The 16,491-nt window shown below is 38.5% G+C and overlaps 1 protein-coding gene across 1 annotated transcript in view; it reads left to right on the top strand.

Annotated features, from left to right (window-relative positions):
* Tbcd (tubulin folding cofactor D) overlaps window positions 1-16,491 on the top strand; it is a 122,315-nt gene that overhangs the window by 18,897 nt on the left and 86,927 nt on the right. The window contains exons 2-5 of the mRNA XM_083115794.1: window positions 7,022-7,209; window positions 7,677-7,815; window positions 10,188-10,386; window positions 13,009-13,243. Of these exons, the coding sequence (XP_082971920.1) occupies window positions 7,022-7,209; window positions 7,677-7,815; window positions 10,188-10,386; window positions 13,009-13,243 (761 nt within the window). The remainder of the gene's footprint in view (window positions 1-7,021; window positions 7,210-7,676; window positions 7,816-10,187; window positions 10,387-13,008; window positions 13,244-16,491) is intronic.

Here is a 16,491-nt window from a genome sequence, read left to right as displayed (position 1 = left end):
TTCATCAAACGATGCCAGGAATGTGTGAATGTAGGTGGACATCACTTTGAACAACTCTTATAACACAGGTTAGTGCTCGTTTTGCAATATTTATATAAATGTCTGCACATGTCCATAAAAATAAGCGGGGATTACAAGCCGAAAATGTCAGCATCTCCGTCAGCGCCGCCCGCCACGCTTCTCCCGATCTCTTGGCTGAAGATCGAAATGGACGCACGGTATAAACTATGACATAGTCATAAAGAATAATAAATATGAGGGTGAATCAAATATGAACGAGCCTTGTGCGGAAAAACAAAATTTATTGAAGGAAACAGAGACATTGCCACATTCTATTTTTCTACATAGTCTCCGCCCTTAGTGATACATTTTTCCCAACGTTGTGGTAAGTTCTTGATGCCGTTCTCGTAGAATGAAGCTGGGCGGGTAGCCAACCAGTAGTGCACAAAGGTTTCCACCTGATCGTTGGTCGCAAGTCGCTCGCCCCCGAGTGCTTCTTTGAGGTGTCCGAACAGGTGAAAATCACATGGTGAAAGGTCTGGGCTGTACGGTGAATGCGGAAGCGGTTCCCAGTGCATTTCCACCAGTTTCTGCTGTGTAACACCTGCTGTATGGGGTCTGGCATCATGGAGGAACAAGACCTGGCGGATGGGACATCCTCGTCGTTTGCGTCGATACTGCACCTTAACTTGATCCAGGAGGCCGTAGTAGTAGGGTGCGTTGATGGTCACACGTTCGTGTAAGAAATCCACCAGTAGGATCCCCCTCCAGTCCCAAAACACCGTGGCCAACACCTTCCCCGCAGACAACCGAACTTTGGTCTTCACGGGGTTTCCTTCGCCTTTCCTCCTCCACTCATGCTGGCATGCTTGAATGCTGGGGCGTAATGATGCACCCATGTCTCGTCACAGGTAACGATGCGATGCAAAAACGCTTCCCCTTCCACGTCAAAACGAGTGTGAAGCTGGCGGGCGAGCAATGCGAACTCGGTCATCTTTTTGAGCAACATTCAGCAGCTTGGGAACCCACCGAGCTGTGATTTTGCGGAAGCCCAAGTGCTTTGTGATGATTGATTGGACACTTCCATAGCTCACACCAAGTTCTGCCACAATTTGCTTCACAGTGACTCGGCGATCCTCTTCGACAAGCTCACAAACATGAGCCATGTTGTCATTCGTCACACTGGCGCGAGGACGATGGGGGTGAACTTCATTTGCAACACATTCACGGCCTTGCTGGAATTCCTTACACCACACCTTCACTCTTGCCCACGAGAGGGTACCATTCCCAAACTGGGCCTGCAGTCTCTGGTAAATTTCAGCCAGTTTGAAGTTTTCCTGGGTGAGGAACTTGATGATTATGCATTGCGCAACAGACACTGGCACACTCTGCTCACTCATCGTGAGAGCTACTAAACGAAACATGCGACACGCTGACTGTTCTGGTTCCTGACTCACGACAGCCCCACCTACCGGCCCCACATGCCCAATCACACCCTGCTACCCATTCCGACGCTTAGCCAATCAAGGCTCGTTCATATTTGATTCACCCTCGTAGTTCAATTATGTATGAACGTGCAGTCAAATATAAAATTATATTTAAATTAGTCCTTAATCCCTGGGTGCAATGGACCTTTTTTCAGGCCCTGCTGTTGAAAAACACTGTCACTAAACCTGAAGCAGAAGCAAATAAGACTGGCCGCAAATGGCAAAAGAAAATCTATTTAAGAAATCTAGACTGGACCTACAGTTTGAAATGAGAAGCGAAGCACTCTGCCTCCACTGAGGATGAACCTCAGACCCCTTCTTATTACAAGGCAACAGCATTACTTTATTCCACTCCAGTGACAAATTCATGATTATAAAAGGAACCTTAAGCCAGCCTTTTTCCAACAACAGTACTTGCAATTTGTTCTCTGTGATTTACAGGCTATATTATGTCTTAATCTCTGATGAAGTAGCTAACAATGTTGTTAAGTATAGAGAACATTCAGACCGAAGCAACACATGACAGTGGTGGGGGGGATTCACATTGAAGTGACAAGCTATATGGGCCCCTTCTATCTATAAGAAAGCATCCACCACACATGCACAAACAAGATTGAGGTGGCACGATGCGCTCCATTGAAGGACTGAAGTCTAAAAAAAAGACTAAAGTCACAGATGACAAGCAACACAGTCTCCTTCAGTATAAAGCAAAACATTAACCGTGCACGCACGAACTACTGACCTAAGCAACACAATGCATGCCATTGAGAAAACAGTATAAATCAGGGCATGAAATTTCAAGTTTGAAGTCAGTCGCCGGTCTAAAATCTTTGGTCGTCACTATTTTATATTGATAAATAATAAAAATATGAGCAATTATTAAAAATAACATACCTTAGGAATTATTGTTTGTGTAGCGTTGTTGTTCTGCACTGAAGTACCCAAGCCTACAATGTAACACTTGAACCTATTGCCTTATCTAAATAATCAGTTATGGCTGTGAAGTATCCAGCAGAAGTAGAGTTTGTGAGCTCTATTACTCCTAAAATGTCCTCTTTGATGTGACCATCATTTGCATCCACGTATCGAACATACACATTTGCATGCTTGACTGATGATCTATCTGTGGATCCATCAATCAGAAGGCTGATGTATGTACTTTTCTTTATTTTCTCCACTAGATCTAACTTAAAAGTTTCAGCTATGAAATGGCTAAATTCTCTGCATTGCTTTTCATTGCATTACTTAGTTTGACGTGGTAGTAACGTTCCCGTCTCGATGCTCCGTTAAACAGTATATATGCACAAAGATTTTTAATTGTCCCGAAACATCAAATATTTTGAAATTAACATTATTTCATATTTTATGACATCTACATTTAAATTGAGACACAAACATGTAAAAGCTTCTTTTAGTCCATTTCATGGTCAGATGCGCTCATCAGGACTACATGTTTAGTTTTAACCCTAGCTTACTCGTGCCGTTCAAGAAACTTACATACCATTTTTTTTTATTAAATCACTGCTTCCTTTGCTGATTATATATGTGTATATTATATTAATTATAATAATTACAAAAATTACTATCATTAATAAAAAATTATTGCATGAGTGTGTCACATATATTTTATCATTCAGTAAAACACAAAATCCATAATAATTTCTTATAATTCTTTTTTTGTTTGTAAATATTTAATATAATAATTACCATCATTACCAACCAATTGTACACTGTCACTGGCATGAGTGTCTCAAATGAGACGCATTCAAAGGTGGCACCTGATATGCCCACCAAGTGCATTTTGCCTCCTAATTACATTACATTTATGTTTTTATGAACAAAAGTAATACTGAAATATTGGGAACATCTTAGGGAAAGAATGGGAATAGGTTTTAAATATTACGGGAGATATGGAGATGATATCTTGATTATAGGAAAGGGGGTAGTACTGAACAAGGTCTTTGAAGAATTGGAAAAACGAGACAAAATAATAAACTTCACTAGGGAAAACTTAATCGACGGAAAAATCAATTTTCTGGATCTTAGTATCTTGAAAGAAGGGAATAGGATTAGAACAGGAGTACATGATAAACCCCTATCGGGGAACTTATATATTAATAAGAAATCGGCGCACCCCGAAAAAACAAAGAAAAATATATATCTAAACTTTTTTATTAGGGCTGGTAGACTATGCAATAGTGGAAAAGAAAAAGACAACGAAATTCGGTGGATAAGAAAAACAGGATTAAAAAACGGATATACAAATAGAGAAATGGATAAGATTGCGGGAAGAGCACAGAAAATTTTTATGAAAGAAACCAAAAAAGAGAAAGGAGATCAAAAAGAAAAGGAAAAAGAGAATGAAGAAAATCAAAAATGCAAAGGTAAATTACGTTGGCATCCCCTACCATCAAATCGTATCCGAAAATATCGGAAAAATAACGAGAGATTTCGGGATCGTTTGCGGGATGAAAGCCCCAAAGAATGTGGAAAAATACTTTACCGATTATAAGAAAGGAAAGATGACAAGGGAAATACCGGAAAAACAGAAGGGAGTTTATCGAATATAATGTCAATGTGGGAAGGAGTACATAGGACAGACTGGTCGAAATATGGGTAAAAGATGGAGCGAACATGAAAAAGATATAAGAGAAAAAGTTCCCAAAACGCGTCTCTGAGAACACATTTTGGAAAGCGGACATAGAATCACAAAAAAGGAGATAATTAGAAAAGAAAAGAGGAAGTTATGAAGAAATGTGTATGAAACAGCGAATATTTGTAGAGGGGGGAAAAATAATCTTAATAGGGATGAAGGAAATTTAGAAGAAGGGTGGATCATTTTCCTCAAAAATTGGGAAAAAGCCTGGAAGATTGCACCCAATATCGGTGTCCACGTCACTCCGGAAGTTATCCAAGCTGCCCGGGAAGAATGTGAATTTACGTTGGATTTGTGACGTGATAAGGGGAAATGAGAAAATAAAGGGGAGAGGAAAACATTCGTGGAGGACTGACCTTCATGTAGATTAGGAAGCACAGTTGGGCAGGAATGGCCGAACCTGCAAGTTGTATATAGTGTTTCCTTGCCCCGCACCTCCACCATGTTTCCTCCTTCCCTTATTTTAATTATTTTATTACCGGGATGTAAGTAAGAAAAGGTACTAGCGAGAGGTTTTGTAACAAGGCTCAGACCATTCTATGTTCGGAGTGACGCCTCCGTCCTCCAGGTACATACCTGCGCTGTCTTCCTCGATGTTCACACACCAAAACCAAATCCAATACTGATCCTGAAATTCCCTTCCGATCTTCTCAGATCGGTTCGGTTGCTTCGCTATACAAATTCCAATACTTGTCGATTCATATCAGTCTGTCAGGCTGGTACCTTTCCACGGATGAGACAAGTAATGGAATTTGTAAGGTCTGCATTCCATACGGACGAGAACATCCTGTCTCCGTAATGTTTCGTTTTCAAGGACACCTTCTAATTCTTACCTACAAGTCAACAATAGTGATACATGCCGGTTTTTTAGTTTAACATTTTTAACATGAGAATAGGTTTATTGTGCAAGTTTTTTAGTGAACGACGAGCTTTTTATATACCTCTAGGGCGAGGATATAATATTTTAAATGTATCCACACCAACCCTTGCCCACAATCCTTATATTACATTTCGACACCTAGTTTTTTCATATGAACCTGAAGAAGGAGATAGTTAATCTCCGAAACATAGTTCTACAGAAAGAAAAATAGGAACAACATACTCGCATACGTAAGTACAGTTTTTAACGTTAAAAATTTTTTAACGTCTTTTTTTATATTCTGGGATTGTGAGTAATACGCACCAAACCTACAAAATGCAAATCAACATGTGTTCCATGTAGTACACCTTGCACTGCATTTTGCACACTAGCAAGGCTCTGGCATCTGGACTCACGACCAGTATAATCTCTTGTGGCGTTTGTATTGGGGGATATCATCCATACATGTTTGTGATCTTATCACCATTAATCCTCATTCATCTTCGTGGTTAGCCAAAGTGGCAGAAGAGGAAACTACCCTCTGTACGCCCTTGTAAAATTGAGATATTTTGCATGCTTTATAATGATTTTGTTAAGAATGTTTTTAGTTTGTGGAAATGACTTATTGTGAAGTAAAGTACATCTGTTACCTTACCATGAAGCAGAAGAGCACAAAGTCTTCGCACAAGTGAATATAGCACCCAACATGACATTCTGCAACAGCAGCTATAATTTTATGTTGTTAGGTTTAGAGCTGACACCAATTTCCGATGTGTTCTTTCATACAAATGGATTTCCCTAATAAAAACCAGTGAAATGTGAGGTTTTTACTTATGCAGGCCAAATTTTGGAATCAAATATCTCCATTATTTTTGTTTTCCACGTGCTGAAACCACTTTTATATTAGCTACATGGATTAAAAAAATAAAATCAACATAATTGTCGAGGGGATATAGTGGGTCAGAGCTGCCCATCCTCCCCAAAATTGTTCAACAAAATCTCCCCAAAGGAATTGCTCATCATATCCCACCCCCAAACACACACACACACAAATATAGTTTGGATAAACATGCAGTAATTGATTTTTGTTTGAATATCGATAATTTGATTTCATTTTTTTTTTTAATTAAATTTTCGTCATACGTAAGTTTTAGACAACAAAAGCTGACAGTATGTTACAATTTTTCGATCAGTCGTAGCACACGAACACACATAAGCGAAACAAATCGTGCCTGAAATCTTCCAACACTAAAACTGAAGTCCGCATGTCGGAAGTTCCAAGCCAACTCGGAACTACTACAAAGGAACACCAGACAGTTTACCACTGACTGAGATGCAACAATTGAAAGGCACATGAAATCGAATCCTTTCATTGCAGTTGATATTAAAAAACTAAAGAAAGAAGAAGCACTGCTCACTTTCATGTTTGCTAACACAAAAAGTACAAAACTGCACAGGCTCACTGCCATTGTTAGTGTGCTGAACCTTATTCTTAACAGTTTATCTGCTTGAGTCACCTTGTATTAAGGCGAACAGCACCCCCTCCCCCCTTTCCAGACCGATTCTAAAGGCATAAGAAGTTGTGTTTCATTTCAAGCCCATCACCAGGATCACCCACAGGTAGGTAGAAAACTAACCATAACTAAAAATCGATAACAAGTCAATCAAATTAAAGGATCCCCCCCATTTTTGTGTGTATATATATATAGAATTGGTAAGAAAACTATAAAATTTTGTACCCCCAAAAAATTCCCACGATGCAGAAGAAACTGTGAATTGGCAAAATTATCAATTTTAGTGATATGTTAATATTGATGTGTACCATCTATAATTTATGGTAATTGTGTATCTTTAGGACCAGTGTCAGCAATCAAGTATTTACATTTGTCGTACATATAATTGTCTTGGACCCATTATAGCAAAATGGTCTAAAATTTCTGCAATTGTACATTATCCTGCATTTTATGTTTTTTCACCATGGCTCCACCGTGCATGCTTCTTAATTGTTGTTTGTTGCAGGTGTCGGATGTGGAACCAGTCCTTGCTCTTCTGGAAGGCCAGGACCCAGCCGATTCCTACACGTGGGAGACCCGCTACGTGCTGCTGCTGTGGTTGTCCATAATCGTGATGATTCCCTTCCACATGTCGCGACTGGACAGCTTCCAGCCAGGGCAGGAGGATGAGGGACAGAAGTCGGTCGTGACTAGGTACGGGGTGTTTCATGTCTTTTATATACACTAATAATTCTAAAATGTGTTGCAAATAGGTCTGAACCAGGGGTAGGAAAATACAGGGTACCTGGTCACAATGGCACCTGATAATTTCACATTGCACCTGAATATTAAAATTTAGTTCTAAAATATTTATTTTTTTAATATTTTGACTTGGGTTAGCAGAAGTTTCCATTATTTTTTTTTTAAATATGAATACATTATGTGTTTTTTAATGTTTGTGTGTTTTCTGTATCATGAAATCAGAATAATAAACGTGCCATTATTAATTTTTAAACTGTTGGTGGCCAAATTGTAAAATCTGCAGTGATGTGGTAGAGTTGGCCATATTTTAGAATGTCTTGCACAGTTATTCATGCTGTTACAAGTTGAACCTTCTTTAGGAAGGCCAGTCTGGTGTGAGAATTAATTACTTTTAACCCAATATATGTTTTCTTTTCTAGGATCCTAGACCTGTGCAAGACGTACATCCAGGTCCCTGACACATGCATGTCTGCGGCAGCCTTCATGGCTTCCAGGTTCCTGACTCGATCTGATGTTAAGGAGACTCACCTCGCCCCATTCCTGGAGTGGGCATCCAATGTAAGTATATTCCACCCCTCCCAGTCTTGTCCATGGGTGGCCTAAGTTCCTACACAACTCTTGAACATGACTGATCATGACCTTTCCAAATTGTGCACACTTCTTATTTTCAGTTCACTTCTTAGTTTTTAATTAATTTTAGAAAATAATTAGAACAAAAAATTGAATTCAATAGATCTGTTATCAAGTAATTGCATGCGCACCAAATCTCACCTTCCTAGAGCCACAAGTCTGTCACACGGGAAACATTTTTAGATTACTGCTAGGAAAGTTATGTTTGCAAAATGTTGCGCATGAACAGATAAAAAGTTTGGTTGATTGAGTTGTAGTTATAAGTCCACTTTATGCACAGAAAGGCTAATTCGGAACTGGACTTACAGTTTAAAGTGGGACCCAGATAAAGAGTTTGGTGTACAGAATACCTAACTTTGGCATAGCTTCATTATTTGCGAAAGGCAAACCTTTATGCCAAATTCCATCAAAATCAGACACTGTGAAGGTGAAATTGCTGCTGAACTAACATACAATTACCATTGTTTATGCACAGAAACACTCCTTGGCCTCTCCGATGGCATAGTGGTAACATCACCACCTTGTAATCAAGGGGTCCTGGGTTTGATACCAGGTGGAGGCTCATAGTGGTTTCAATCCCACTTTAAATTGGAGGTCCAGTCCTGATTAGCCTATCCGTGCATAAAGTGGACTTAAATCAACAATTGAAATTCAAGCATAGAAAAGATTTGTGTAAACTGTAAGGGGTAGAAAAGTACAGGGTGCCCAGTTGCCATGATGCCTGAAAATTTTCAAGTTCAGTTCTAAAAAATGTACTTTTTTTTATTTTTTGAGTTTGCTTATGGAAATTTCCATTACCTTTTCTTAAAATAACAAGTCCAGTATCTGTTTTTTTTTTCCTGTTTGTGTGTTTTCTGTATCACGTGTGTCATTAGGTCAGAATAATAAAGATGGCATTATACATTATTGGAGTGTTGCTAGCCGAATTTTAAAGTCTGAGGCAATATGGTGGAGTTGGCCATGTATTAGAATGTGTAGTATAGTTATTCATGCTGTTACCAGTAGAGCCTTATTCAGGAAGGCCACTCTGGTGCAAGGATTACCGTGCGTATAAGATGCACTTTCTTCCTTTAAAAATAAGCTTCAAAAACGGGGTGTGTCTTATACACTGATACTCAGTTTTTTATTACCTTCATTTCTGTAAATTTCCTCTGTTGTGAGTTAAACAATTTCTTGCTTGATTCCTTACAGTGTGTAATGAAGAATATTAAAATGTATTCTTTTCTAGTTAGATTACGTAAGTTATTTGTTGAAAGTAGACCTACATATTACTTTATACTGTATGATTATACGAGGGTGGATCATTAAGTATCACACAACATTTTTTTCCCGCGATGTTATTGTGGCTGGGACATTGAAATTTTACAGATGTATAGTTCGAAGTTCGCGCTAGAGTCTGAATTTGTTCGATCAGGTATAACTCTTGCGGTAGAAGCGTGAACTACTTAACAAAGATGATGTGCATGTTATTGTCGTCAACGTGTGAAAAGCAAAGAGCTGTAGTTCGTTTTTTGTGGGCGAAAGGACAAAACCATAGTGAAATTCTCAGGGAAATGTTGGGTGTGTATGGGGAAGACTGTTTGGACAGTAGCAACATCTCCAGGTGGTGCACATTCTTTCAAGGAGGCCGTGTGAACCTTGTTGACTCGTCACGTTCCGGCCAACCAGTAACAGCTGCAATGGAACGGAATGTTACTGCCATTGAGCAGGCAATTCTCAACGACCGGCGGATCCATCCGAGAACCTTGTCAGGGTGGTTCAACATTTCAGGCTTCCATCTGTTTGGCCCAATAAAGAAATTTCTAGGTGGCCAACGCTTCAATTCTGATGAAGAAGTGCAATCGGTTGTGCGCAGATGGCTGTATGCCCAATTGACAGAGTTCTATGAACAGGGTATATTGAAACTAGTGCCACGATGGGAAAAATGTGTTGAAAGACTTGGCTCCTATGCCGAAAAGTAGCTAAAAGATGTGGTTTCAATGTGTATAATTTATGTTGTCTTACCAATTAAACTTCTTTTTTAAAAAATGTTGTGTGATACTTAATGATCCACCCTCGTAAATTCAGTGATAAAGCTTTTTCCTCAAAAATGTGTTAAAAAAGGTAAATACAGTAATTTCTTTTAACTCGATCTTGTATTAATTGATAAATTAAATGTTTTAAGATCATATTTCAAAATGTGTAGCTTTATCTTAATTGGATTCATGGCTTTCTTGGACTGTAATTATTTATTTCTTCTCCTGTGAACTGTAAAAATTGAGTATTGTAGTGTAAGAGTTTTTCCTTTGATTTCCTTCCAGCGTGTTTTGAACGAGAAGTCTACATTCGTGATGCAGTGTGGAGCCTTGGCCACCGTCGCCGCAATGTTCAAGCATGGCAAGCGGGGAGATCTCCTTCCGCATGCGTCACGTATGCTGAAGATGATGCTCTCCAGCAAATACAAGGAGTCGCCCAACAGCCTGGTCAGGAAGTTTGGGATGAAAATGATACAGCGCATAGGTGAGGAGTTGTAAATTTCTGCTTGTTTACATTTATATTTTCTATTTTGGGAAGCTAAAACCGCAGAGGCCAGAAACATAAGTTTACCGAAGGCAGAATGTACAAGGTATGCAATGAGAGGTTATTGCCACTTTTTTCGTGGCACCTCAAAGTTCTAACGAGAACTTCATTTTGTGTTTGGAGCAATAATACTTTAACAACAACAACAACAAAAAAAAAAACAAGGCTAAACAATGTCTACAAGGAAAAATTCCAAAATTGGGTTAGTAATCAATTGACATTAATAACACAAGATTACAAATCCATTCACCAGGCAAATGTGTACCACAGTCTTTCTTAATATACCTTTTTTTTCTGCATTTTTAATAGTTGTTGCAAAGTACCAAGATCCAAATAAAAAAATGGAAGGAATTGAAATTTTAATTACTAAGTTTGTAATAAGATAATTAACAATTAGGTTAACAATTTGTTTAACAGATTTTTGCTTTGCAAGAAATCACAACCCATTCAAGTTTTTGTATTGCATTAATAATTTTGCTCCAATCTACTTCAATTTAAATAACCATTATAAAACATTCAATTGCCACACCAAAGTGAAAAAGCACAAGTGAACAATAAATTTCAACTTGAAATAAATAAATATTAGCAAGAAATAACTTGCTTCAAAATTGATACGAACTTTGTAGTTACTATTTTTTTTTTTATCGTCCCACGATAATTACAAACATTATCTTGGCATTTATTCAATTATGGTTTCTTTCCTTTTAACCGAGTGCCTACCCGATGGTGCAGTGGTAGCGTCGTCGCCTTGTAATCAAGAGGTCCCGGGTTCGACCCGGTGGAGACACATAGTGGTTCGGATCCCACTTTAAACTGTAGGTCCAGTCCTGATTAGCCTTACTGTGCATAAAGTGGACTTAAAACAACAAATCAATCCTTTTAACCATGTTACATCTGAAATAAAACGAGAAGTACAATACCTAACTAATAGCAAGGATAATAAAAAAATAATAGCAATGATAACTTCACCAACATTAACACCACGCTTTTCTTCCTTTCATTGTGAGCTTCCGTAATCTTAATACGTGTGTTCAAACCTTTTAAAACTTTTATCAGTTTTTTAACATAAAAATAGTTCTCCAGAATTTTCAAAGTTTCTACACGCTTACGTCAATTGGGCAATTTAGAGTATTTTTGTCATTCATGTTAACAATATTAATTAAGCATTAAATAATGAATGTCAAGAAAAAGTATCACGAGAAAGTTCAGTGTAGTGAGAAGAATGAAAGTTACCTCGTTCCACAATGCCAAATTACTAAAACTTACTTTCACTTCACATGCGTCAAATGTTCATACCTGACTTTTGGCGATGTGGTATTTCCTTCCTGCTAACATGCTCAATGTATGCTAAGTGGTTTCTTATAACCGGCTCTTTAACATCCATTCTATACGTGTCTTTTTTTTCGCTCGTGCAATGAAAGGCAACATGTTCGTGACGCACGATTTTGGTCAAAAAGCACTTCCATGGTTGATTACGAAACTAATACAACTACGTCGATCATTTGATTGTTTGGGATTTTGTACAAAGTTCAATCAAAACACTTCACATATATAACGAAAAGAAATCTTCCATACATACAATTTCCAGGTCCAAAAGGAGGAACAGTGGAGACTATTCACTTTACCTTTCCATAAAACCACTACATAATTATGAGTATTTATTTCGTCGAATCCTGAAGAAAGTGTTATTCACACATACCAGATTTATGATTATGTCTAACGTCACCTGTTGCCAGCACATGGCATTGTTAACAGTGATGATTTGTAGAAATCTGCCCTCTATTGAGCCTTTGGTATATTACGTGCAGCTACTTCAAAATCGGTATTTCGAATGCGTAAGCATTGAGCAGCGTAATGGAATTGTTATGATTTTCGTTACAGTTTATGTTATCGATAATGAACGATAATAAGAAAATCACTACAGAGTAGACTTCTCAAATATTTACAGCAGAATTAATCAATTTTCCGTGAATTGCATAACTCTCAGAATAAGTCTGATATCAGAAAGTGTCGCATTTGTAAATCAACTTTAAATTTCGTGTTAAGAGTCTATTTCACATTTTGCAGTTCATTTCACATTATTTCGTGACAAAGCAGGGTAGAAAAATGCACCTCACTCCTTTCAGAAACATGAAAAATTAACATTGCAATGTGTTATTTCACATTTCGTTTTTTCGTTTGCCTGTAGGTATAATTCAATCAGATTGATTTTATTTGGTTTATTTTACTTTGCTTCTTTGTCACCTTTGCCGAATCTCGAAATGTGAATGAGTGATAATATGATGACACTCACAAGAAACACCCATGCTCTGGCCCGGTTTCATACCTGGGTCCCCTGGCATCATAGCACACTGTGCTATAACTCTGCCATGAATGCTGGCAAAGAGGTTAACGAAAAAAAACATTTTAAGATCTTAATATTGGCAGATGAGAACCATTAAAATATCTTGAACTGCACTTGAGAGTTCTGGGTAATTGGTGTAGTTTGAATATTAAATCAAACTTGGTACAGTGAATACCTAGTGTTAAAACATTACAATGATATTCTGTGATATTCTGCAGGACTGACATTTCTCAAAGTGCGAATAGCCAAGTGGCGCTATCAGCGTGGAACTCGCTCCCTGGCAACGAATTTGAGTTGTGGAGACTCAATGGAACAGAAAAGTTCTTCTGCGCAGGAGGGGGAGTCTGCAGAGGGCAGGGATGATGAGGAGGACGACATTGAAGTGCCTGACGAAATAGAGGAAGTTGTCGAGGAACTGACACATGGCTTACGGGATGCAGACACCATTATAAGGTCAGTAACAACTTCAAATAAATAAGTAGCTCTAGTAAAACAAAAAAATATTTGTTCAAAAATTCTGTCATACAAATTAATCGCTACTTGCCAGTGACAGCAGGGTGTATGCTGCATGTAGCATTCTGTTCTTTACAATGAACAACATAGCATACTTCCAGATTGTCCTCCGATTATAAGTTGGTCGTGTGAAAAGTTTCTGGCCTGAGGGGGAAGGAGATGTGGAGCGAACTGAAATTTTATGTGCATTGTACATAGTCGCCTTCTACGTGAATGCACTTTTCCCAGTGTTGCTACAGTTTCTCTAACCCACTGGAAAAAAAAAATGTCCTGGTTGTGTAACCAGTCATTAACAGCATCCATAACATCATCGTCCGTGCAGAAATGCTTGCCCTTCGGGACTGTTGTTTTATCTCTGGGTCGAAATGGTGACACCATGTTTCATCCTGAGTCACAATTCTGTTCAGAAAGTCTTCACGGTCTGCACGCATGCGTTGCAAATGTCAAGTCTCATGGAACCCAATGCGCATTTCCAAATGATCACGAATAATGACATGCACGTGCTCCTTCGAAATGCCTAGACGTGTTGCAATAGTTTGTTGAGTCAATCTGCAATCCACCATGATCATGTCATGCACTTTCGTGATGATGTCGTCTGTGGAAGCACTCCGTGGGCGCCCGGTTCGAGGTTCATCACTGAGGGACTCACGTTCCAATTCATTCACCCACCACATCACTGTTGCATAGGATGGGGCATTGTCCTGTTAGGTGTTTTTCATGTCCTCGTGAATCTGTTTGGCTGTCCAACCCTTCAGGAAGATATACCGAATCACTGCACGATCGGCGATGCACTGCTCAGTCACGGATGGCTCCATCCTGGCTCACAATTCCACCTGCTGAAAAAGAACGGCTCAACATTAGAATATGTAACCTCGTAATATGTAACGTACAAAAATTTCATGAATCAAAAATGCTTCCTTCCGGTCAGGCCAGAAACTTTCCAGCCGACCCTCGTATCTGAACATGTCTTGTATTTCGTAAATGACCTTTGCACATCACACGTAGTCAGACATGCATATTTGAAGTGCAGGGTACCATGCACACTTACACCATCCATTTCACCCTGCCAGCGTGTTCCTGATTGAGAGTTCTGTTTCCTTTCAACTGCGCTAATGTCCTTCACTGTCTTGCAAAGCAGTTGTGTGGATGTGTTCAGTTTTTCTATCATTCCACACAAAAAGCTTTGATTTGCAGATAGGATCCCCAAATCGTTTTGTAAACATCCATCTTTCAATAGATCTTCAAGTACCGCAAAATATTTAGTCTATTTTGTGTATTAACCTTTTGACGCCCAAGACCTTTTTCACAAGTAAGCCTCCGGGCACCGAGCCGATTTTGAGCAAAATGCAGAGTTTCAATTAAATAAGTGTAGATTGGAAGGTAATTGCCCTAGAGAGATGAGTGATATACCGTTGTACTCGGAATGAACCAGAGATTCAAACTATATGAAATTTTTGCAAATTCGGCGTATATGTGGCAAGGGGGAGGGGGCTAACTCTCAAAATTCCAAAATTTTGGGAAAAAAAATTGTGTTCCCCCACCCTCCCCTCAAGCAAAAAGTACATGACAGTGTCGACATGCATATGGAAACGATCGCTAACATGTAAGGAACACAAAAATATTTGCATTATTATCATATGACCAATGTAACTTGAGTTATACCCCCAAAAGGAATTGTCGGCACGCCACTGATTCAAGCTTCAAAATGCAGCGGTACCTTGAAATAACTTTAGCTCAGAGACTATTTGCCCTGGAGATATGAACGATATACTGTTGTACGCAGAATGAATCACAGATTCAGACAATATATAATTTATTCACATTCGGCGCACATATGGAGGGTGAAAGGTGGGAAATCCCCTGATTTTTTTTTAAAAAAAGGGGGTTTCTCCCTCCCGCCCCCCCCCCCCCCCCGAAAAAAGTATACGAAAAGTTCAAAATGCACATAGAAATTATCGCTGGCATGTAAGAAACAGAAAAATATTTGCATCATTGCCGTATGACCAATGTAACAACAACAACAAAGTTGGTCTTCCTTTGTCGGCAAAAATTTGACGTTGAAAAGAGCCGCAAAAGAGAAGTACCTTTTCCCACCTTTCCCCCCTCCATTTTCATGAAGACAAAAAAAATGCAAAAAACAATTTCTGTTAAATACATGTGTTAGGAACAATATAAAAAAATGAAATCGATATTCTAGCCAAAAATCGAGATGCTTGGTACCCCGAGGGTTACTTTTTTGTATCTCGTTCGAGACGCTTTTGCACCAAAAGATTAACTCCAAAATACGTGTTTTTGGAAAGAATTCGGAAAAATTTATTTTGTCTGAAATGTCTAAAAAATGTACATTTTATGTTATTTTCCTAGAAATATGGGTTTCATGTGCTAAAGGTAAAATTATGCATTTTTATGTGAAATGAGACTTCACAGATTACATTGCCATATGGTTGGCACTGTTACCAAGTATCGCCAACTTCTAAAGCAAGAAAAAACACTCCCTAGTAATCATGGTTTGTACTTTACCTTCATTTTTGTTTGGCATCCTCGTGGATCTCTTTCCATAACATACACATTTAGTTAGATGCACAGCAGATACAATAAATGCAAAATATTATAATACGTTTATTTTAAGTGGTTTTCAATTTATTTTTCATGCGAAGTTTCGTTCTGGTTTCCCAGAACTTTCTCAAGCCAAGGCAACAACATACACAACACACAAGTTTACATGACTAGTAACTGTACCCTTCTAAGGAATGTCCTAGAGTCGTTTTCACGTTCAGAAGACACAATGGGCTCTTATGGGCAATGCTTTTCTTATGGGAAATACGAGCGCGCTGTTGTGAAATTTCTGGATTTACAAATTTAGCTTAAGTAAAATCGGTACCTGCAGTTTTGCAGGAAATTTTGTAGAGAATACGATGGTGAACACAAAAAACTGGTAACTTGCTTACATAATTTTAGATAAATTAAAAATGCAAATTTTCCGTGAAAACACAATTTTTACATTGTTTTCATTCCTAACGTTGAAACATGCCGTAAAATTGAAGCATTCATTATGAAAAAAATTGACACTGTTTTTTAATTGTCATAGGTGACGGTGGTACTCAGAATTTATCAATACTTTAAAGCATATTTGCATTGAAAAATATTCAAATAAAGTATGTGGAGATTTTTTATATTCGTGCAGTAGA

Source organism: Lepisma saccharinum, assembly GCF_977018435.1.
Source record: "Lepisma saccharinum chromosome 15 unlocalized genomic scaffold, izLepSacc3.1 SUPER_15_unloc_1, whole genome shotgun sequence".
NCBI lineage: Eukaryota > Metazoa > Arthropoda > Insecta > Zygentoma > Lepismatidae > Lepisma > Lepisma saccharinum.
This window is presented reverse-complemented; position numbering and strand designations above follow the sequence as displayed.